We start from the raw sequence: 24,185 nt of genomic DNA on the forward strand, positions 1-24,185 counted from the left end.
AACGGAAAACGTTGTTGGGGAAATATGCGTAGGCCTCGCACGGTTCGCCATATTTGAGAAAGCGGTTTGCGAGGGTCTAGACTCGCGCAAAACTTCGCCCACCGTTGAAACTCCAGTTTGTCTATACGACGCTGGATCTTCTTTTGCATGCGCCTGGCCATCCGTAGATCTTGAATGGATTTTGTGCGTCGATATCTACGCTCCGCACGCCGACGAGTCGCACGGAGTCGCTCTAACTCCATGTCCGTTTCTGAGGGCCTTGAAGAATATGCCAGCGTGCGCATCGCACTCTGCGCTGCTTGTTTGATCGCTTGCTCAATGCCAGAGGTTAAGCCTTTTTCACAAGCGTGTTCAATGTTGGTTGTGAATGCTGAAAAATCGATCCTCCGTACGGTTTTCGGCGGGTGGTCGCTAGCAAAGCCTTCGATGGTGAGATAACTGGGGATGTGATCGCTACCATGTGTCTCGATGTCTAAAAACCACTTAATGCTTGTGGCGAAGCGACGTGACACAAACGTCAAGTCCAAACAGCTGCTGTACGTTGATCCTCGCAGAAATGTAGGGCTCCCATCATTAAGTAGAGACAGTTCATGAGTCGATACAAATGAAGCCAGCCTCCGGCCCGTGGCATTGACTTTTGAACTTCCCCAGATTGGGTGGTGGGCGTTGAAGTCCCCTATAATTATCCACGGATCCGGGACGCTCGAAAGAATGTCATCCAGTCTTTGGCAATCAAAACGGGCTGAGGGAGATAAGTAGACACCTATTAATGTGAAGGTGAGGGTTTTCTGCTTCACAGTCAGGCAAACATATTGGTTCTCATCATGAGGCGACACAGGTTGAATGATGTAGGTAAGCTCCCGACGAATATACACAATGACCTTGCTGCTTTCGTTTCGGGTTTTGGACGGGATTGATTCGTAGCCGGATAGCCTGATCGGGTTTGATAATTTCGGTTCACATATTACGATGATTGGGAATCGGTTAGAAAACACGTACTGACGAAAATCGGAAATCCGTGATCTAAGTCCTCTTGCGTTCCACTGGATGACTGATGCTTCTCTGACGTCTTTGCGGAACGATTGTTGATCTCCTGCCATGACTCTACGCGAGGGAGGCGAGGACTGGGCTCAGCGCGTCCAACACCTGTAACCCGCTTCGAGCGGTTGGAGTTCCCAGGCTTCTTAGTATGTCTGCCATGACAGCGACGAGGGATCGTAACATCGGGATGATCTGTCGATCGACCCTTGACACATCCTCAACGGAAGTAGACTCGGTGGAAGGTGTAGGGCGGCGAGGCCTCGCAGGAGGCTCCTTTGCAGGCTGCGTACGCGGAAGCGTAGGCCACTCATCCGCAGCTGTGAGCTTCTCCACTTCATTTCGCTTCGTGCTTACTACTTCACTCGTGCTCGGAGGAAATGGGTTATGCGCAACACTCTGTCCTACACGCCTCCGTCGGCGACTACGTCGCCGCCGTACCCTTTCAGCAGCCTCTCTGTGGGTTGAATTGTCCCTAACCATTTGTTTGATAATGGCGATTTCCTTCTTAATCCGAGGGCATTCCTTGGATGCAGCATCATGCGGACCATCACAGTTTCTGCACTTCAGGCTTGTTGCCCGACATGCGTCTGCAGTGTGCGGCTCAGCGCATCGGGGGCATACTGTGGTGTTTGTACATACACTCTTGATGTGCCCAATTTTCATGCAGTTATGGCACTGGAGTGGTTTAGGGACAAATGGTCGAACAGGATGTCGGAAGTGTCCCACTTTGACATGCGACGGAATGGAATCTCCTTTGAACATTATCTTTACACAACGGGTGTTTCCGAGGCGAAGTACATTCGTGATGAGAACTCCTTCGTTCGCTGGTTTTATGAGAGTTGGGAGGTCCGAGTTTGCTATGGCCAAATCAATGTCGTAGATTACTCCCGCCATGCAGGCACCGTCCATTGGAATGACCGGTCGAACTTTGATGCCTCCCAAATCTGATACTCTGCGAAGCTTGTCTATGGCGCTGGCAGTCATTGTGTCCACAGCTAGAATATTCTTCCGCGTGTTCACCCGGATATCCTTAATGTCGTTTGGTGCTACCCCCTCAAAGTACATAGAGAGAGCTTGCCTGTTTACTGCTCGAAGGCTGATGGTGGAGTCCTCGGGCATGAATAGGATGGTGTGCGGCCAGCGTTCTCCTTTTGACTGAGACGTTAATGTCCCTGCTGGTGAAGACGGCTTGATACTTCTTCTTTTGGCCTTCCTGCTTCTCACGGTCTCGAAGTCGTCATCCGACGAGTCGTCGCCAGTGGCCGAGTACAGTTCCGTGTCCTCGCTGGTGCTCGAACAGGTGCTTCGTTTCCGCGACGAGCTTGCCAAAGGTGGTCTATGGCCGGACAGAGCCGCAGAAGGCTCCGCTTCCACAGCCATGAGGCAGTGACTATCACCGTTGGCCTCACTGGTTCTGGGCCAGGCGCGCTGATTTACCGAGGAGCTCGCCATAGCAGACCTCTGGCTGGGCGGACCAGTGGATGACTCCGCGTCCGTCGCCTTGGGGCAGGGAGCAGCGTCTCCCGTAAAAAGCGAAAAAGGGACGACGACGAAGTGTCTCTTCATAGAACGCTTCTGCTTTCGGCCCCATTGAATGTAGATTCCTCCAATACCAAATGCTATACGAACATGCAAAAAAAAAAAGACACGACATTGTCAGACTAGTTTGCTCAGGCTTTCGCCGAACGCATTTTGGGAATAACGAAAGTTTTGGAGGGCGAAGCTCTCTATACTGTAGGTCGTGCGGCCGCGATGTATGTGGTAGTCGTCGTAGTAGTTGGTAGCCACCTGCACGGCCGGTCCCTTTTCGTTTGAGGAGGAAGCCCACGCACATTAATCATAAACAAAACACAGTCGTTTATGATGAAATAACTCACAGAGACGAGTATTGGTGACTGAATCTCCAATAAAACTTGCCTTGAAATTGATTCGTACCTAAAAAAAAACTAGTATCAGAAAAATGCACTTTGAGCACTATCGGACATCCTTGTGTTTAGCAAGGTTTAGTGAGGGTTGGGCGGCAGTGCCATCAATTCAGTGAACTGGTGACTGCTCAGTGCTCTCCTATAGTAGAGTACCGTGTACTCTAAATCATTAACCTTTTCTTCTAAACACATAGCTATCAACTACAGGTGGTGAAATGTGGGAAGCAAACACGAAGCGCAGGCCGTAAGAAAGTTCATGAGTGCCACCTTTCGTTTAGTCTTTGGAATCTCCGCTGGATGGCAGTACTTCTATATGTTGAATATATAATAAAAAGATGCGAAATGGCGATACTTGGAGTGTTCAATAGATGGGCGAATGAATGGAGGGATGGATGGACGCAGGGACGGACGCATGGATGGACGCATGGATATACGCACGGACGGAAGGATAGACGGACGCATGGACAGTCGAACAGATGAAGGCACGGACGGACCGAAGCAAAAACGAACGAACGGACGGACGCTTCGCCCCACTCATCATCACGCACTCCGTGAGTATGGTGTGATTTTTTTTTCAGTTTTATGAAGTTTTAGAATGTGGTATATATATATTTTATCAGCATACCGCCACCACTCAGTGGCGACAAACGCTAACCCATAGCTTTAATTACCCAATCTAAAACTCTCTAATGTAGTCCAAATTACACTCGCTGGCAGGCGCCTAAGGATAACACTGAAGCTTTACTGGCGACAAAATGTACTTTCGCACTGTACACTGATGACTTTCATTAAATAATACACCTTTTATTGTAATGTATACATCGTCCATAACGTACCTAATCTTTTTACAGTTATTATAAATACGCAGCTTGTGAATTCCAGCTTACATTTTTTTTTGGGCCAATAAAGCAAGCTATGCCTAAACATCAAGATGATTGACACGATTGACAATGATCAGCCATCTTTTGTCGTTCTCCTACAGAAAACTCCTTTCAAGCAGGAAGACCTGTGGTGGCTTCCGGAGCTTAATTTTTCGGATTGTCTTCCATATTTCGCATAAAAAACAACTGTCTAACTCTCTTAGGCGTTCATCCATGGCTGTAGCTTTTGTGGCAGCGTTGTCAAATCTAAGCAGATTTCGAAGCCATTTTTATCGATCTTCTAGCTTCCAGAATTTTCGTGAGAGGCCAAGTGGTTCCTGAGGATTATGTTTTCGACCAATGGCCAAGATGTACTTATGTACCGGATCGAAATATTGCTCTCGTCTCTTATTGTTGGGATCGATTTTTTTCTGGACGCTCCTCTGATCCAACGCGCAACTGCAGATAAACATACCATAGGCCGAAAAGAAAATATAAAGATGTTAGAGGTCGCCTATTGTGGAAGAATTCATCGGCAGCTTATTGAAAATTTTATAAAAAGTCGATTTTACGTTGAGCGTTGGGAAGATGACGTCATTCTTCTCTTGGTAATGTGCAGTACTGGCTTTTAGCGCCTACGTTTTACGTGCGCGAAAGTTATGTTGGCAAATCTCTTTATATATATATATATATATATATATATATATATATATATATATATATATATATATATACTAGGAGATATCCTTTTTGTCGGGCTAAATACATACATTACCTTCATACGTAGCAAGTATGGTCACTGCTTCATCCCCGTGATTCGAGGCGCGTATGAGTGCGACGAAAAGCCCGCGCTTCTACCAGGAGTGCACCACAGCCGGATTTGCACGTCAGTTTCTGCTTCTGCAGTTTGGAGTTTCTAGCAAGGTCGGTGACAGGCTGTGATTCGACGGTACTCCGTGTACGCCAAGGAAAGCCCTGTAGAAAACTAGCCCTGCCCAGGTGGCGCGTCAAAAACGCACACGTGACGCCACCAAACGAGTTGGCTGAAAAAGTCCTAGTAAGACACCGCCACTAGGCCACGTTTAAACGCATACGGAATGTGACTCTGCATGTTATCTGCGGTGTCTACTTTGGTGCCGTGTGTTTTTTTCTGTGAAATTCAACTCACAGAACATTGTGTGTACACACATTGTCGAAGGCGACAGATTGGAGCTGCGAATGGAAAGTGGGTTGGTGTAGAGTACGAGCATTTATGCCACCCGGTTAACTTTCTATCAGTGCGGTTTCAGCCATGTCATGTTCGCGGAAGGGTACTTTCTCAACAGTGCGCTGTCGAAATTATGCGAGTTTTCCACGGAAAATTACATTTACGGTGTGGAGAAAACTGTGTGGCCACAACTCGCATTTCGAAAGTGCAGCACAACTCGCAAGCCAAACAAGCATCATACGACGTCAGAGTATAGGTAAGTGTTTGTTGGAATCGCGCACTAAGGGGCTTGCGTCATCTGCTGCCTGCTCGTCATTTTGTTGCTTTAGATAAAAACTAATATATCAACATGACTCAGGATGCACTCGGCCAAGTGGCAGCTCATTTGCGCGATCACGACATTTACGTAATCGGCAGAGACAACTTTCGTTGCGTGTTAATGCACGGTCGGGATGCCGTTTCGTGTCATGCTTGTGTTTTCGAAGTTTTTAACAGTGTCAAGAGCAGAAGACTCGTGCGTAATCGGTTGTTGAAGTTTTTGTAGTTCGTCAACTCACAGGTGATATTCTCTTTCGTATCGCGCTTTTCATCATGGTGTTACGAACAGGGTACGATTATACTAAAATTGGATAACTCTTACACAACCGGTCACAGCTCTCGTAGCATCTTCGCACGCTAGTGAGAACACATTTTCTCTAGATTTTTTTGCGGTGTTTTAATCATATCCACCGAATCAATCTTCATTTCGCTTTCTTCGTAGCTGATGGTGAAGCGCGAGGTGTCTGCGTCAACTTGAACTTGCAAGGCCAGCGTAAGTGAAACTCGCAAACGCGTTGCAGCGGTTGCAATTTGGGTAAACGATGCCGCCTAGCCATCGTCCACAGATTACAAGCTCGGGAATAGTTGTGATCTGAACCTGACACGTCAGCAAAAGATATCGTTGAGAAATGTTTTGAAATTGGCGTAAAATTCATCCATGCCATACACTGATAAAATACTGTGTGCGTGAAAACTAGTGAATCGCTTTGCCTATCGATTTTTTAAGCATTTACATCGTACTTCCACAGTGGTTTGGTGGCTAAGGTATGGAATCTTACGTTGATGTAATCCTACGTTTCCTACATACGAGCTGTACTGGGTCTTGGTCGAAAGGCTGACGCGAATATGAGGGAAGCTGAAAAGATTGCGCAGGCATTCACGGGCATTACCGACAATCCGTTCAATGTATTGATGGAGAGAATCAAGCCACCGTCCTTGTTGTCATGGGATGTCTGAACGAGCGAAGAGTCGTCCTATTACAGCCACCAGTTCATTATACGGCTGCCTCATACCAAAGCCACAGCGACTGTGGCTCCTTCCTCCTATGCTGGAGGAAGGAGATTAATGCAGGGAAAGAAAGGGATGTGGAAAGGAGAGAGCATGGTTTATGGCAGATTACAATGTTTTAGTATATATGTTTTGCAGCGCATGGTTTGTGTCCTTCCCCTCTGGACCGCTTTTGAGTAATTTTTCTTCGAAGTAAGATGTATCAACTGGTCCTTCACGATATGCTTCTGCAGTGAAGCTGCATAAAAATTACCCCCCCCATATATATATATATATATATATATATATATATATATATATATATATATATATATATATATATATATATATATATATATATATATATATATATATATATATATATATATATATAGACACATATATATATATATATATATATATATATATATATGTGTCTATATATATATATATTCGGGAAATGAAGGATTACGCATTCGAAAATTTGACATTTTTCCTGGTGTATGCTCACTGCCTTTGTGCTACGTCTTAAACGTTAAACGTAAACCAGTAAAATATCAAATTTTTTTAAGTGTGCTCAGTGTGTGTGGGGGGGTATTGCTATTTAGCCATTCGCGTACTTACCATGAAGCTTTCATGACGCCATTGTGACGCGTTCACAGACTTTTCTCCCCTTCCATTATTTTGCAAATAACCCTCGCCATTTCGGAAGCGTTCAGGTACGGGAGATATCATCTAGTTAATATCCTTGTCTCTCTTTGCTCTGTAAGGGTCCAAAAGAGGCTCACATACCTTCATATCTCGAGTTCAGGAGACACTTCTATGCCGCCTGTGGCTTGGAGTGGCCTTCACGAACGCATGCTCTTATCTCATTGGAATGGCCAGCTCCTCTACATGCACTTACTGCAGCTGCGAAGAAACCATCGCGCACTTTCTGTGTGAGTGCACCCATTTCAACGTGCAAATACAAGAACTGACTGCAGCTCTGGATAGACTGGACGATCGGCCTTTATCGGAACAAAGGATTCTGGGTCATTGGCCGAGCCCATCCTAAGCCCTGAATGCTTTGAAAGCTTTGCTGCGCTTTTGCGGACAACTGGCCTCAGAGACAGACTTTAGTGTTTTATACTCTTTGATGTTGCCTTTCCTCTGTCGCATATTTTTTTAATTTTTTTAAAATTTCTCTATCTCTTCGCAACATTTTTTTAACATCTTTTATTCCCCTCATCCCTTTCCCCAGCACAGGGTAGCCAACCGGTTTAAAAACTGGCTAACCTCCTTGTCTTTCCGCTTAAACTTTCTTCCTCCTCTTCCTTCAGAACACGCGTTGAAGTAATTTTGCACGGCGAATCTTACGACGATAGGCTTCACAAATTGACTACCATTTCAGCCAATCAGAATAGTAAGTGCAAGAGGCTCTGAATTACGTCAACAAGTGACGCACGTGGCAGTTACGTTCGCGTTAAGTGCAACGTAAATTCTCCCTCAGGTATTCGCATTCCTCGAAATCATTCCAAGTGCGATGATTAGCGCCGTTATAAGAATAAAAATATTAATTTCTGCAACCAATCACGACAGAACTAGAGACAAACAGCAATCTGAACGAACTCTTGCGCAAACAGGTACTTTTTCTACATTCTCTTCACCTTTATTTTATTCCACTTTGTTTTACTAGGGAATAGAAAACCAGAGGCGCTTCTGGTAGATCTTCCAGCATATAGCTTGCTTCACCTCTCTCGCTGTTGTCACGGCTTCGTCCCTTAATTTAAGAGACAAACAGCCGCAGTCCTAGGCGTGCGCAGGGTAGACTTTCGGGAGCGGGCGTTCTTTCACACCACCACACCGGCCTGCTGTGTGTATCATAATGGGTAGAAACAGGCATGCCGAAAAGTGAGAGGCTCACGACGACCGGCGTTCCCCAACATAGCGGGCCCGCCGTCAACTCGGCTCCTAAGTGAAAATGGGGCTAATCAAATTGCCGAAGTGACAAGGGACGTTGAGATGAAAACGGGGAACACATGAGGAGGGCGAAAGGCGCTCTTCTTTAAGCCAATTAACACACCCACGGTGCCGCAGCTCTTCTCCCTCCGGACGGATGTCTGTAGGCTCTGACCCTGCAATTGGATCCTGTGCGTTCAATTCCCGTGCGAGTTGCAGAGGCCTATGAAATCTTTGTTCTTGTTCGCTCTTTGTGTGTTAATTTTCTATATCTTTTCTGTCTTATTGAGTTTAGGGAAATTTTCGCGGCCATTGTAACGACTTGCATAATAGCTCCGCTGCACGCCAGCCTAATAAGTTGGGACCTCAGCTCTGAAGCTCTTATCGCGTGGTTCGATAGACTAGCGCAAGCAACGAACCAAGAGATTCCTATCAGAGCTATAGAAGAACGTGTCACAGTTGCACCCATGTATTGGTGGATGTTTATTGAGCAAACAAAGCCAAACTGCTCTGAAAAACAGGCAAACAAACAGACAGGCAGATGGACGGACGGATGGACGCAGAAGTTTATTGTGTCCTGGGAAACGCCATTCTTTTAGAGCAACGCCGCGGGCCGTTCACAACTAGGGACGGAGTCCCTACTTGGGCCCTCTGGACGGTCCGTAGTTGTAATAGTAACTTTGAACTTCGTAAGGCACAGTCCCAATCCTCTTCTGTGAGCCGACTTGGGCCCCACAACGAGGGGCACCGCCAGAGCATATGTTCGAAATTACTAACCTCACCACAATCGGGACAAGTCGACTCAAAAACCTCTGAGGAGATCATGTTGAGAAAAGATAGACATGAATAAAAAAGACGCGTGGCTGTATGCTGGAACACCCGTTTGCAACGCAAGATATACTTGAATAGGACCTGGTCAACTTGATAGCCTGAGGTCTAACCAAATTGCTGTCTGGAGGAGGAAATGACCACCTACTCAACTAGTAGGGCTTATCCACATCACTGAATGTAATCAAAGCGTCATAAAACATCCCCCTGCCAACGTGCGGCCCCAGCGCGGAGGGTTAGCTTGCGCGCCCGGGAGTGAGCAGTGTGATTCAGGTTTACTAGAGAGCCTAGTGGGAGCTCTAGATGTGCAAGAAACCAGGTAATGGTATATGTGGAGAAATTGTCCTATTTGACGGCACCTTATTTATTCACGATCTGAAACACATAAAAACTTTGCTTTCTCTTTTGTATTGTGTAGAGAACACAACCTATTTTCGAAAAACAGCCGCAAAAAGTCATGTCATCACGCTGGCGTACTTCAGTACCACTTCCTCGACTAAATGTTCGTTACACATTCTTTTTTTTTTTTGCAGCTCTGAAGATTTTTTTTCGACTGTAACTTGAAAGGTTCATTAAAACATGTTTTAGACTTGAACAGACTGACTAGGTTGTCGTTAATTTTCAGGAGGGAGGAGCTCTAAAGGCAGGAATAAAATGAACTCCTTTAAGAAGCAACCATTGATGAGGCCACGTATATGCAAGGCTGTCGCATTTTTATCCACCTTCACTTCGTCTTTGCTTCAAGGTGGCTTCCACCGCAAACGTCAGCTACAACAGCGTCATATGTTAGAAGAGGTGCTGCCATATCGATGAACGCCGTAAAAACAGGGCTATTGATGATGTGTTTAGTAAATAACACAAACTAGCGAATAGCGATTGCTTTTTATCCAAGGCGTGTTTCTGTGCTGTGCGTGTTTAAATCGGCGTTCTCGTGGCCACCTCTCCCATAGACTTCAAATTACCCGCCCTAAAGTGGAATTACTCCCGTCACCGTTGCCGTGCACAATGTTGCCCGGCTTTACTACGCGGCCACCTAAACTAGCAGCGGCACAGCGAAAGCAGTGGGAGCCACAGCATCAACAGCGATCATTGAACAATTTCCTGCCATGGCCTCCGACATGGCAGGCGTGCTTGGTTCAACTAGGCCAAGATGGCATCAACTGTCCAGTTTACCCGGGCGAAAATTGAACTTTTGAACAACTCGCACCAGTCTCCTTAGTAACGTCCGGTGGTTCTTTTTTCCATAAATCAAACGGAAGCGAACAAACAACATTTTAATACGCCTCTTAATACACAGAAAGTTCTTTATTTAGTGCAGCTAGTTACATAATAGTGATAAAGTGTATGCGGTGATTCTGACGTAATCGGGATCATTTTGCGAATGTCCCACTCGTGGCTCATGTGTTCTCGTGCATTTACCCTAGTTTCTCGGTAAGTAGGGTACTGCTGTTGATAATATTGTCGTTTTAAACGTTGCCATACGTTGAGCTTTCACTCTGACATAAATTATTACTAGCCTTCGGTGTCCCTTTAAGTTAAAGAGAGTACGCAATAACCTACATGCAACACGACGGAAAGTTGGGTAAGTTGGTCTGAAGACATTCTTGGTAACGCCGGGCAAACAGAAGGCGAACACACTTGTTTGTCTTCTCGTCTTCCGTTTTCCCGTCCACTCTCTGCGTGCCGAAACGTTACCGAGAATGACCTACAAGCCTCCCCTTATTATTATTTTTTTTTCATTTTGCTATAGCGATATACTAAAAGCTTATGCATATCACAACGTCTATAAGAAATTCGTAGGTGAAAATGAAGACAGGCATACATAAACCGACAGAATTTAATAGATAGACACACTGATAAACGGGCGGAGACATATATAAATATAGATGGATAGATGAATGCTTTTTGATAGCTAGAGAGTGGTGGCATGCAGGAAAAAGCTAAACTAATGTACGTACGTGTACATATTTTAGCGCGTTTTGATACAAATACCTTTGGAGAAATGGAACTTGGGCACAGCTTTTTTTTTTTTTTGCTGTGGCCATGCTAAATATCCCCCATCCTTTAAATTGCGCAGAATAACGTGAATGTGCGACATATTTATTTGTCATATTTGTGTAGATACATGGGCTACCATCCTGTTGGCTAGCCCATTTTAAACTGTCGGGCCAGTTTGTCTACGGCGGCGGCCGAAATCGAACCACAGCCTAAATGTGACCATGATCTGTTACGCATCGAAGCTTATCTGTATCAACCCTGATTTGAATGACAAGTGTTCGCGTAGCATGCTTATTATGGAATTCTTTACAATAGCCGATAAGCAACATAGCCAAGACTGGTGGTGATTCTGCAAAGGCAAGGCCTAAACGACCGGCAATTGTTCCACCTGAGCATCTCTTGAACTTTAGGGGTCAGTCACTTAATGTCACTAAGCCCAGTGTCTCGCAGGACAATCATCAGTTACCGTTGCACGCTCCTCCTCGTCGCCTGCCTTCTGGAAAAAGCACATCTTCCAATATCCCGTGCTTGCGACAATCTTTTTGCAAGCTGCGTATCATCTCTGTTCTTTCTCTGTCAAACTGCGGGCACAGCCATATGAAATGTTCGATGTCACCGATGTCACCACGAACGGCACAAAATGGGGAAGCGCCTCGCTCAGTCTTGAATAACCAAGCAGGCGTGTGTGCAGAGTCAGTTATTATGCGGTAAAGGCACGTCGCTTGTTCTCTGTGAAGTGCGTGGATTACGCTGGAGTGATGCGAAAACTTGTGAATCGCTTTGAAGTTATTGCGTGTTACATTCTTGTTGTTCTAGTATATGTTTTAGGAGCTCTTATTTTTGAAAGGCAAGTTTGGGGTTTGCGTGCAAGGGCATCAGCTTTTTTATTGCCTTCATTTTCAACGTGGGATGGAATCCACTGGAATTTCACAATGAAGCTCTTGCCGTTCAGGTATTTATTGAGCGCCAGCGATTGTCTTGTGAATTTTTCTTGAGGAATAGTCCTCGGTGCAGTCGCTGTAACGCCGACTGAGAATCAGTCAGCACAACCTCATCTCGAGCAGGAAGCGTTTGCGATGGTTTGAGAGGTTTACCGAATGATTAAGGCAAAGAACAATTAGCCTAGAGTAGCCTTGAGGGAGTAAATAAAGTAGGTCTCATACAAAACATGCCCTTCGTTTCTCAAGTTAATTTGTAATGCTATACTCATATTTTGCTTCAGTTAAAGTGTATTTTGTGCCGTTATTTTTCAACTGAATAACATTTTTCACGTTTCTGTTTATTAAACGTTTCCATTTTTTATAGCAAGCATGAAAGATCCCAAAAAGATCATCGCTAAAACCCTTAATTGATTTCTATAAATGGCTTCGCATAAAAACAAACATCGCTGTGGGGTCTATCTTTATTTCTATTGCCTGCCTGTTTACGCGTACATCTTTTTGCAAGATGCAATATTCCGCCATCATTTACTGTTTTTCACATATATGTATGTGCTCCGACCTTAAATTATACGATTAAAGGTAAAGCTTATTGGTTTATTATTTAAAGAGAGATAAACATAAAAGACAAGAAAAGACAGGAAAGTTAGTCACGTTGCTCCTGGTTGAGCACTGCTAGCTGTAATGAAGAACGTAACGTAATAATGTTTGGAGACAGCTGCAGTGTTGGATATTTTTATATATATTCTGTGTTTTAATTAGAAAAAAAGAGAGAGAAGCATCTACCGTACTAGGAGCAGGTTTAGATTTCTCTCATTTTAGAATCATGTTAGTCGCACACTTTGAGCAAAATTTAGAGAATCTATGCGAACTATGGATTCTCTAAATTTTGCTCAAAGTGTGCGACTTCTATAACCGTAAGCCAAGTTTTGCTTGTGGACAGTGCTTCAGCACAATGCGGTGTTTTATTACTCTCTCAACTATAAGGCTCAGGTAACGATATATGCCTTTCTTGTATTATAATGTTTTTCAGTGGTGGATGCGTTTCGAGGCACTTCCTCTGTATTTTTGTGCCCGCAAGGAGACTTCTTTAAAAAGAGTGTGTCTCAAAGTAGTGAAGTCTATTTAGTGCCTTGACTGGTCGTTTCTAAAGACGTCATTATATACCAGAATGTACTGAAGTTGCCGTAGTTAGAGACTGGATAAAAGCGTGGCTCTTAAGCGATCCACGAAAGAAAGTTCCACAAAACACTTAAGAGGCTCAGGTCTACTTGAAAGTAGGGAACGCTCCTCGAAACAGCCCCGAGGCACCTGAGACATAGTCCTGAAGGATCAACTACAAACGATGCCAATTTCGTCTAGGCGGCGCCCACTGGCGAGAAGAAATTGCTGAAGGCTCCCCTGCCGAAAACCATGTTGAAACGTCCTCTAAAGCAATTACATTCCGTGCCTCCTTTCGCTTATGTTCTGTGCAAAACGTTGTGCTGAAGTAGCAGCACTAAAATGAAATGTGCCGTTGGCAATATGTTCTAGCGGCAGGAATTTCTTCAGTCCTGTAGTGACTTTTTAGACTGGTGGTGGTTTAATAATAACAGAAGTTTTGCCTCAATCATGGTGCCCAGTACAAACGAGACACTGATTTGAAAGAAGGTACACGTACCTTCTTTCAAATGTAGAATTGCTAAAACGCCTTAGGAACCTCTTAGGTGCATTGTGAATCTCTGTTGGCAATACTATGGTCAGTATCAACTAAAGTACTCGCGCGCATCTAAAACACATCAGCCAATGTGGACAATGGCATATGTTTTTTAGAGAATGTGTTCACGTGGGCTAATAAATATTTTTGCAAATGGAGGGCTGTTTTGAGAAAGCATACACAAAGGAGGAAAACATGCGTAGGGTTAATATGTTCGTGTCTGCTCACGAAGACCTTTACGCGATTGTTTTTCATTATGATAAAAAAAACCATCTTGCTAAATGCAATCTGTGTGTGCTCTTGCTCTACTGATTACACTCACTACAAGAACAAATATTCTAAATATAGATTTTCTCATGTATAATTTTACTCAATAGCGTAGCATTGGCAGAAACAACAATCGCAAGCTTCAATTCTCAGGCTGTTGTTCCGCGCCTTCATTTGTGGCTGACTAAAGGATACAATTAATTATAATGACTAAAGGATGCAAATAATTAAAATTACAATTAACAAGTAATTGTTATTAGTTCTTTCTATTCTTCAGCCGTGGCGAGATTACACAAAGAACAAACATTTTATCATTGCAGCGCACAAAAAAAAAGCCGATGTTAGCTACCAGCCTAGATTCCATAACCTGACTCTGGTCAATGAATAAAACACAATTTAAAAGAATGCCGTGTACTACTGAGGCCTAATGACATGCCATGTACCTGTCGAGAAGATTTTTTTTTTCGATGTACTGCATCAGCAGAATCGCTGCTTTGCTAGGCTAATGCTTTTAACGTTTAAGTGCCTTAGAAAATTGTTTATTTTTGGTGTGTCGGGCAAAATATGCCTTAATTAACTGATACATATCTCCAGTTAAACTTCTTCGAAGAAGAAAAAAAGGTCAGGAAAAAAATTGGAACCTTCATGGGGCTTCAAAAGTAATCGCATGACATCCTATGCATTCTCCTAAGACCACGGGAAATGAAAAGCTGTCTTCTTTTTTACAACGCGAGCTGTCATGCGGTTACATTGCGGATCACGCACGGCGCCGTAGGTTTTCGCCGCCGCTGGTGTCCGTAACCACTATCGCACGAAATGAGAAAAATAGACATAGTAAATAAAAAAAACACTGATGACATAGTGGGGCTTCAACCCGGGTCCGCTGCGTGCCAGCCCAGTATTCTACTACCGAGCCATGCCGGTGCTTAGATTCGCTCACAAACTAGCCTTACGCAGGCTAGTTTGCCAGTTAATGAGCAATAAAGCGTTTTAGAAGAGTGCAGGAACAACCAGGCGCCACACAATGCGAATAGCGTTACGAGTGGGCCATCCAATGCGCAAACTCAATATGAAAGCTTATTTTTGATCACCTATTAACTGGGACACATACACACTTCAAGAATATTTTTTCATCGTCGTCAGCCACGGCATCAATAACTGGCACAAAATTCCTCGCAAGTTTTTGGCAGATACCACGCTTTTCCGAAGATTGACAAAAGATAGCATTGTGAATGCCGGCCTACTTCCCATAAATTAAGATTATTAATGACTTGGTGGGTACTCAGCCAATGTGCTTGTAGGAGCTACCCAAAAAGTGTTTAGAAAAAGCTCCGAAAGGCAGCTCTTCCTTCTTTCGCTGTTACTGTGCTGCACGTTCTGCACAGGCCTGGTGATTTATTTCTCTCCATCGATGCACTGTTTCACCCCATACCTCTCCAAAAGCAGTCCGTAGCTAACGTGGTTGTGCGCTGCCTCCATGATCGGAGGCATTGCAAGCTATCTTTTGGCACCTCGCATGTTCTTGCGCTGTAGTCATAATCTTCACACCTATGGCCAAGCGAATACGCCAAGTTATGACGTGATCATGTGATATTGTGTTACGTGACGTAATGGCGACGTCATGTTAACAACAGATTTTCAAGATGGTATTTGATAATTAGCCCTCACTTCCTTCTTGTTGACGACTACGCCGTGGGATGCGGCCGTGTGCGAATTCTCGCGTTGCATAAAACATCGAAGGATTTCGCTTTAATGTGATTCTCAAGAGACTACACCATGGAAGCGAGATGTGTAGAAGAAAAGATGTATGCTTGAACTAATGAAGAGTCGTTCAACGAGTAATATTGTTAGAGCATGTGTCCGGTATGTGGACTTGTTTTCGTCAGCGCCCTGACGAAGACACTTGCTGCATGCAAAATAGCCCATCGAGCGAGTGAACTATGAAAACGCTCGACTACCTCGCAATCACAGAAGTGTTCTCTGGTCTTTTGCGTCTGATATTCGGCTTCCCTAGCAGCCGCTTGTTGCGATGTGTTCGGAATAGTCGGATCAACGTCGTGCGTTGTAGTGTTTCACGCAATCGACAAGGAGACCCACGAGACTGTACACCGGACGCCTTCCCGTTTTCTCTGTGAGCCTCCGTTTCGCGAGACACGAGGAGCGAACATCGGTGCGGGTTTCTTACAGGAATGAACATTACTCGCTTTGTATACTGTCGAGGTGAGTCAAACTTCGCTATAAATAATAACTGTGCTCCCGAACCATGACATGATTATGAATTATGCTGTATCGGGGGCTCCGAAGTATTCGACAACCTAGATTTCATTAACGAAGACACAAATAAAAATAAACAGGTGTTCTTTGCATTCCGACCCCATCGAAATGTGGGCGACGTGGCGGCGAAGCGAAATCGTGCCTCTGAACTTTGCAGCATGACTCCCCGCGAGTTGCCCCGCCGCGGTGGCCTAGTGTCTAAGGTACTCGGCTGCTGACTCGTAGGTCGCGGGATCAAATCCCGGCTGCGGCGGCTTCATTTCCGATGGAGGCGGAAATGTTGTAGGCACGTGTGCTCAGATTTGGGTGCTCGTTCAAGAACCCAGGGGGTCGAAATTTCCGGAGCCCTCCACTATGGCGTCTCTCATAATCATATATATGGTGGTTTTGGGACGTTCAACTCCACATATCAATGAATCAATCACCGGGAGTTAAGCTACCGCGGCGGGTAACTTGTGGATTGTGCAACGTACTCAATCGGCACCTTATTTTGACCATGTAATTTGATTAGTTGGGTTACTGTAAAATCAATACTGTTACCCGCCGCCAGCAATGACATATTGTATTTTATTGTTATATTCAGTGCATTCAGAGTCCACAAATATTATCATTACAAATAACTAGCACAATCCATGAATGTGCATCTCTAGTCTCTCTAGAAAAGGTATCTCAGTGCATCTCACTAGAAAAGGTATGAACAAACGAAGCAGCTGCGTAGGTTTGCGTGTTTTCTTGTGAGGGCGTCGATGGCTATTGGTGATTCGCGAAAGGAACAATTATAGGACAGTGGACACTGCACCACTGTACTTGCAGTGGGCATTCTAATATAGTCTAAATCGAACAATGTTACGCGCACAGACGATAACTTTTTTGGTGTGGTTGTGGCATCAACCGAGGATCGAAATCCGGCAAGCTATTGGGAAGGTGATGCGTACAGAGCCCGTTAACGCTATCGCTTTCTGTTGTCGAAGGTAACGCTCAAGTGACCTTGAAGTTTTTACATACCGTCGATCTAGCAAACATGTGACTGTTTATTCCGACGTATCTTGTCCAAATCTGACCCTTGTGTTTACACTTTGCTACGTCCAAAATACTTCTTTACATTTATTATATGCTGTTGTCCTTACTGTTCCATCAGTTCAAACAGACACGCAGTGTGTAAACATTAAAATAATCAAAGGGTTCTGTAAAAATTCAAACAATTTAAATATTTTGCTTGATGCATCTCCCATCTGGCTTTTGTCATTGCATTGCATCTGAGTGCATTGCTTCCTCCCAAGCCCCACAGCGTCTCTCCAAGCTCGTCGCTGCAGTCAAAAAGTACATATGAATGATTCACCAACTCAGGAAATGAGCGGGACTTATAGATGTACGTTTCGGAGGTTCGGAACTACATAAAGGACTAAGACTGCGTACAAATCACGGCGCCGAGGTGCGCAGAAAAAAAAACGTAGAATAGAAGACAATGTAATGATTACAAAAATAGTATGCGCCTCAGCTGAGTGCATGAATTATAAATCAACGCCATGAACCGTAGTCCGTAGGCTCGGCGCACATGCATAATGCAAGAATGACACTCTTTAGCTTTTGCACGATTATGCGTGCCTCTTTTGTTTGCCAGAAATCGCTGCGTAGGGCTTCTCTTCCGAAGCTCCGCGTGTTCTCGAGTCAGCTAGATTTGTGCATGCGTTATGTGCTGCGCATGCACAAATCATGCACGAAAGTTTCTGATTTAGGAAGCTGAGAACTGCATAAATTTTGAGTACCAAACATGAAACGCATACCGAGTATGAAGACCATACAAAGCTTCTGTTCTTCTTCGGCCTCTCTTTCAGGCATAAGTGAAGTATCCGGGCACAAGTGAAATACTCGAGTACAAGTGAAGGCTACGGAAGATAACTAGATTAGATTGTAATATATAGGCCCATTACAAATATCTAAACAAAGGAACATGTGTATTAGCGTCCGCAACGTGTTCGATTCGCGTGTCTCTCCATATTAAGGTGAACTGGGTAGTTTAGGAAATAATATGTGTAGTTCCGGAGTATAATACTGCATTGATAACAGGCACCTAGAACATTATAAAATATTCTGGAATGATTCATGCTCTCTCCCGCGTCTTAGTGGCAATGACATTATGCTATTTAGCTGAACACAGCGAGTCCAATATTTGTTCCAGCGCAGGGTGCTTGAGAGAGAAAGAGAGAGAGAGGCTCTTTATTAAAAAATTGACGGCAGATCCACGAGGTGAATCATGTTGAGATTGGGCAAAGCTCCTGGAAGTAATACCGTGAAATTTTCTCCCGTTAACTCGTCTTGAGATATGCGCGCTTCCTCGCCGCTTCCCATTGTCGAACGTTTTCAAGATCTGCTTCGCGACATTGACGTGCTGCCACGGCCTCTCGTTCCCGTACGGAAGGATCTTGCCGATGCTGACGTGCCGCTGCAGCTTCTTGTTCACGTACGGCGGGATCTTGCCGGCGCTGCCTTGCTTATGTGGCTTCTTGTTCCCGTACAACAGGATCTTTGCGGCGACGTCGCGCAGCTTCCCGGCGCGCTTCTGCCTCGCGTGCTCCCACTTCAGGGTCCGGTCGGCGAGCGCGCGCCGCCGCTGCCCTGCGCGCCCGCCTTTCGGCATCTATATCCATACGAGCACACACCGACGGCAATGAGCATCGGCAACTACAAACCTGTATTGATATGGTTTTGATTATAGAACCATTGCTTTAGAAAACACCTGGCGTCTTTCGTTAAGCAGCTGGCGTCTTCTTTTTGTTTTGCTTTAGAAACATCTGGCGTATTTTCGTTTTGCTTATAGAAAACATCTGGCGTCTTTCGTTGGTTTATTTCATCAATCAATGGCGTCTTGAATAAAAATTTTTCATTGTTTAATCACGCGCAGGAAAAATCTCACCAGGCACTACCTTGGAGGTAAAGAATGGCTGCTACAGGGAATGAGAGACAGCAGAAGTCGGCTTTTGACACTTCTACTTCTACTAACGTTTCTTACTGGAACATGCCAATGGCTGCTAATAGGGAATGAGAGGCAGGAGAATTTGGCTTTTAGTTAACGCGCACGCTGCGAATTTTTCATTGTTCAACAACGCACAGGAGAAATGTCCCACCGGCACCACCTTGGAGGTCAAAGCGTAGGACTGATTACACACTACGACTACGATTGTGAGGTACGGACGGGTGCCGCTATACGAAGTCTCGCCCCTAAAACAGATTTTTCCCCCGGCGTCTATATTTCGCCGGCATGCTACTTTGTATAGATATGAAGGGAAGCAAACGATTTCAGTAGGTAGTGGAAGACGGCTCATACAGACTTTGGTACATGCTGAAAAACGCCACATGGCTAAAAGTAATTTGCAGTGATCCATAAAAACATTGTGGTTTCGCCGACAGCACTATCACAAGTAAATTCTAATGTTGAAGACACTAATGTGTACCACGTGTCTTAGTCCCTGTGCCACTGCGCTGCCCGTCCTAAATAAGCATGTGCCAACTAGCCCAAACCAAAGGATTGCTTGAAGACACCATCGTCCTATAAATCTTTTCCACCCGCACTCTGCAACAGAATGGGACTATGTCTGATCTATAATAAAAATTAGCACTGATTTTTCTGTGAGTGCAGTCACCTTGCTTTACCAAAGTCATTGTACTATCTCTGTGAGCTTTCATGCCGACTATCTTGCTTAGAGCTTTCATGCCGACAAAAGCCCAACTACAAGTTTATCACACATTATTCAGGTCGCAGCTTAATTATATTAGTTTAGTTTGAGCTACCTTATCGCGAACTAACTTTACATGAAATATTTACATTACAAAATGCACTTTTCCGGCACACTGGAAATATCGAACCCCGGCTCAAATCAAAAACATTGTCCTAAAAATACGATTTGATTGATTTGATTGATTTGTGGGGTTTAACGTCCCAAAACCACCATATGATTATGAGAGACGCCGTAGTGGAGGGCTACGGAAATTTCGACCACCTGGGGTTCTTTAACGTGCACCCAAATCTGAGCACACGGGCCTACAACATTTCCGCCTCCATCGGAAATGCAGCCGCCGCAGCCGGGAATTGAACCCGCGACCTGCGGGTCAGCAGCCGAGTACCTTAGCCACCAGACCACCGCGGCGGGGCCTAAAAATACGAAATCATTCAGGTAGATTGGTACAACGAATACCATGTTTTGCAGATATTTTATTTCGCAAAGAAGGAATACAGTGAATTTCTTATATCCTTAGCGACCTTGAAACACCGCGACCTACCTGTGCATCTTAGAAACCCTGAACCTTGGCCTGTGCCGCATTTTCGCACTGAATGTAAGCTGCGATCTCTCAAACACAATTTACCAAACATTCTAAATACTTATAATCATTCTACGATTTTGTCACGCAATACTGCATGTGTTAATGACGGAACTCGTGCATCATTTATGCAGTTTTCTTTTTTCGCAGCAATTTCGAGCACACGTTTGGCTATGTGGTAGAATGTCTGCCTTTCATGCCAAATTTGTTGGTTGAATTTCAATCTGGATCGAACTTAATAATTTTTATCTGTATTCTGGATTCTCGATTTCGGACAATAACGCAGATGTTTTAGTCGTTACTAACAACACCGACACCACAATATCTGCGAAATGAAATTTTTGAAGCTAACGTGATACTAAAGATGAGTCCTGGTAGGTGCGCAGGCTTATGCGGTATAATATAGACCTGTATATAAACTAGGTCAAGAGAAATATCTTGGTAAAGGGCAGCAGAAACTCCGACTTTCTGGTGTTCTTTCGCGTCCACTAAATTGCGCCTATACATGGGCCTCCAACAATGCGGCTCCGTCTTAGTGCGATTGCCGTGGTCCGGATTGAGACCGCGATCTTCGGATCAGCAGCCGTGCTGCGCAACCACTGCCACACCGCAGCAGCTCAGTAAACGTTGGCTAGGGTTGAGTAGCCACTCCCGTAATACCACTGTTGTCTTCAGTCACTTTCAACCGCAGGATAGAACGCTTCTGCTTTCGGCTCCGAGCATTGTTATCAAGTTTTTCGCTTTTTACGGGAGACGCTGCTCCCTGCCCCAAGGCGACGGACGCGGAGTCATCCACTGGTCCGCCCAGCCAGAGGTCTGCTATGGCGAGCTCCTCGGTAAATCAGCGCACCTGGCCCAGAACCAGTGAGGCCAACGGTGATAGTCACTGCCTCATGGCTGTGGACGCGGAGCCTTCTGCGGCTCTGTCCGGCCATAGACCACCTTTGGCGAACTCGTCGCGGAAACGAAGCACCTGTTCGAGCACCAGCGAGGACACGGAACTGTACTCGGCCACTGGCGACGACTCGTCGGATGACGACTTCGAGACCGTGAGAAGCAGGAAGGCCAAAAGAAGAAGTATCAAGCCGTCTTCACCAGCAGGGACATTAACGTCTCAGTCAAAAGGAGAACGCTGGCCGCACACCATCCTATTCATGCCCGAGGACTCCACCATCAGCCTTCGAGCAGTAAACAGGCAAGCTCTCTCTATGTACTTTGAGGGGGTAGCACCAAACGACATTAAGGATATCCGGGTGAACACGCGGAAGAATATTCTAGCTGTGGACACAATGACTGCCAGCGCCATAGACAAGCTTCGCAGAGTATCAGATTTGGGAGGCATCAAAGTTCGACCGGTTATTCCAATGGACGGTGCCTGCATGGCGGGAGTAATCTACGACATTGATTTGGCCATAGCAAACTCGGACCTCCCAACTCTCATAAAACCAGCGAACGAAGGAGTTCTCATCGCGAATGTACTTCGCCTCGGAAACACCCGTTGTGTAAAGATAATGTTCAAAGGAGATTCCATTCCGTCGCATGTCAAAGTGGGACACTTCCGACATCCTGTTCGACCATTTGTCCCTAAACCACTCCAGTGCCATAACTGCATGAAAATTGGGCACATCAAGAGTGTATGTACAAACACCACAGTATGCCCCCGATGCGCTGAGCCGCACACTGCAGACGCATGTCGGGCAACAAGCCTGAAGTGCAGAAACTGTGATGGTCCGCATGATGCTGCATCCAAGGAATGCCCTCGGATTAAGAAGGAAATCGCCATTATCAAACAAATGGTTAGGGACAATTCAACCCACAGAGAGGCTGCTGAAAGGGTACGGCGGCGACGTAGTCGCCGACGGAGGCGTGTAGGACAGAGTGTTGCGCATAACCCATTTCCTCCGAGCACGAGTGAAGTAGTAAGCACGAAGCGAAATGAAGTGGAGAAGCTCACAGCTGCGGATGAGTGGCCTACGCTTCCGCGTACGCAGCCTGCAAAGGAGCCTCCTGCGAGGCCTCGCCGCCCTACACCTTCCACCGAGTCTACTTCCGTTGAGGATGTGTCAAGGGTCGATCGACAGATCATCCCGATGTTACGATCCCTCGTCGCTGTCATGGCAGACATACTAAGAAGCCTGGGAACTCCAACCGCTCGAAGCGGGTTACAGGTGTTGGACGCGCTGAGCCCAGTCCTCGCCTCCCTCGCGTAGAGTCATGGCAGGAGATCAACAATCGTTCCGCAAAGACGTCAGAGAAGCATCAGTCATCCAGTGGAACGCAAGAGGACTTAGATCACGGATTTCCGATTTTCGTCAGTACGTGTTTTCTAACCGCTTCCCAATCATCGTAATATGTGAACCGAAATTATCAAACCCGATCAGGCTATCCGGCTACGAATCAATCCCGTCCAAAACCCGAAACGAAAGCAGCAAGGTCATTGTGTATATTCGTCGGGAGCTTACCTACATCATTCAACCTGTGTCGCCTCATGATGAGAACCAATATGTTTGCCTGACTGTGAAGCAGAAAACCCTCACCTTCACATTAATAGGTGTCTACTTATCTCCCTCAGCCCGTTTTGATTGCCAAAGACTGGATGACATTCTTTCGAGCGTCCCGGATCCGTGGATAATTATAGGGGACTTCAACGCCCACCACCCAATCTGGGGAAGTTCAAAAGTCAATGCCACGGGCCGGAGGCTGGCTTCATTTGTATCGACTCATGAACTGTCTCTACTTAATGATGGGAGCCCTACATTTCTGCGAGGATCAACGTACAGCAGCTGTTTAGACTTGACGTTTGTGTCACGTCGCTTCGCCACAAGCGTTAAGTGGTTTTTAGACATCGAGACACATGGTAGCGATCACATCCCCAGTTATCTCACCATCGAAGGCTTTGCTAGCGACCACCCGCCGAAAACCGTACGGAGGATCGATTTTTCAGCATTCACAACCAACATTGAACACGCTTGTGAAAAAGGCTTAACCTCTGGCATTGAGCAAGCGATCAAACAAGCAGCGCAGAGTGCGATGCGCACGCTGGCATATTCTTCAAGGCCCTCAGAAACGGACATGGAGTTAGAGCGACTCCGTGCGACTCGTCGGCGTGCGGAGCGTAGATATCGACGCACAAAATCCATTCAAGATCTACGGATGGCCAGGCGCATGCAAAAGAAGATCCAGCGTCGTATAGACAAACTGGAGTTTCAACGGTGGGCGAAGTTTTGCGCGAGTCTAGACCCTCGCAAACCGCTTTCTCAAATATGGCGAACCGTGCGAGGCCTACGCATATTTCCCCAACAACGTTTTCCGTTTAAAGCCTTGGCCCTTTTCCAAAATAGAAGGGATATCGAGGTAGCGGAAGATTTTTGTAGGAAGATTACGGGCCCGTCAAATTGCACAGAAGCCCTTACTGCTGATTACACGCCACATTCACTTGACCCGCACCTGGACCTGCCTTTTTCAATGGAAGAACTGAATGTGGCTCTTGCTTCATGCAATCGATCGTCATCGCCTGGGCCGGATGGCATATCATACCGCCTATTATGCAATCTCGGTGATCGAGCACGAAGTGCTTTGCTGGAAGTATTC

General features: G+C 45.5%; 1 protein-coding gene across 1 annotated transcript in view; it reads left to right on the forward strand.

Moving 5' to 3' along the window:
• Positions 1-3,424: 3,424 nt before the first annotated feature.
• LOC119173488 (beta-1,3-galactosyltransferase 5) overlaps positions 3,425-24,185 on the forward strand; it is a 162,552-nt gene continuing 141,791 nt past the window's right edge. The window contains exon 1 of the mRNA XM_075894283.1: positions 3,425-3,517. Within this exon, the coding sequence (XP_075750398.1) occupies positions 3,443-3,517 (75 nt within the window). The 5' untranslated portion in view covers positions 3,425-3,442. The remainder of the gene's footprint in view (positions 3,518-24,185) is intronic.

The sequence above is a fragment of the Rhipicephalus microplus genome, chromosome 5, assembly GCF_043290135.1.
Source record: "Rhipicephalus microplus isolate Deutch F79 chromosome 5, USDA_Rmic, whole genome shotgun sequence".
Classification (NCBI taxonomy): Eukaryota; Metazoa; Arthropoda; class Arachnida; order Ixodida; family Ixodidae; genus Rhipicephalus; species Rhipicephalus microplus.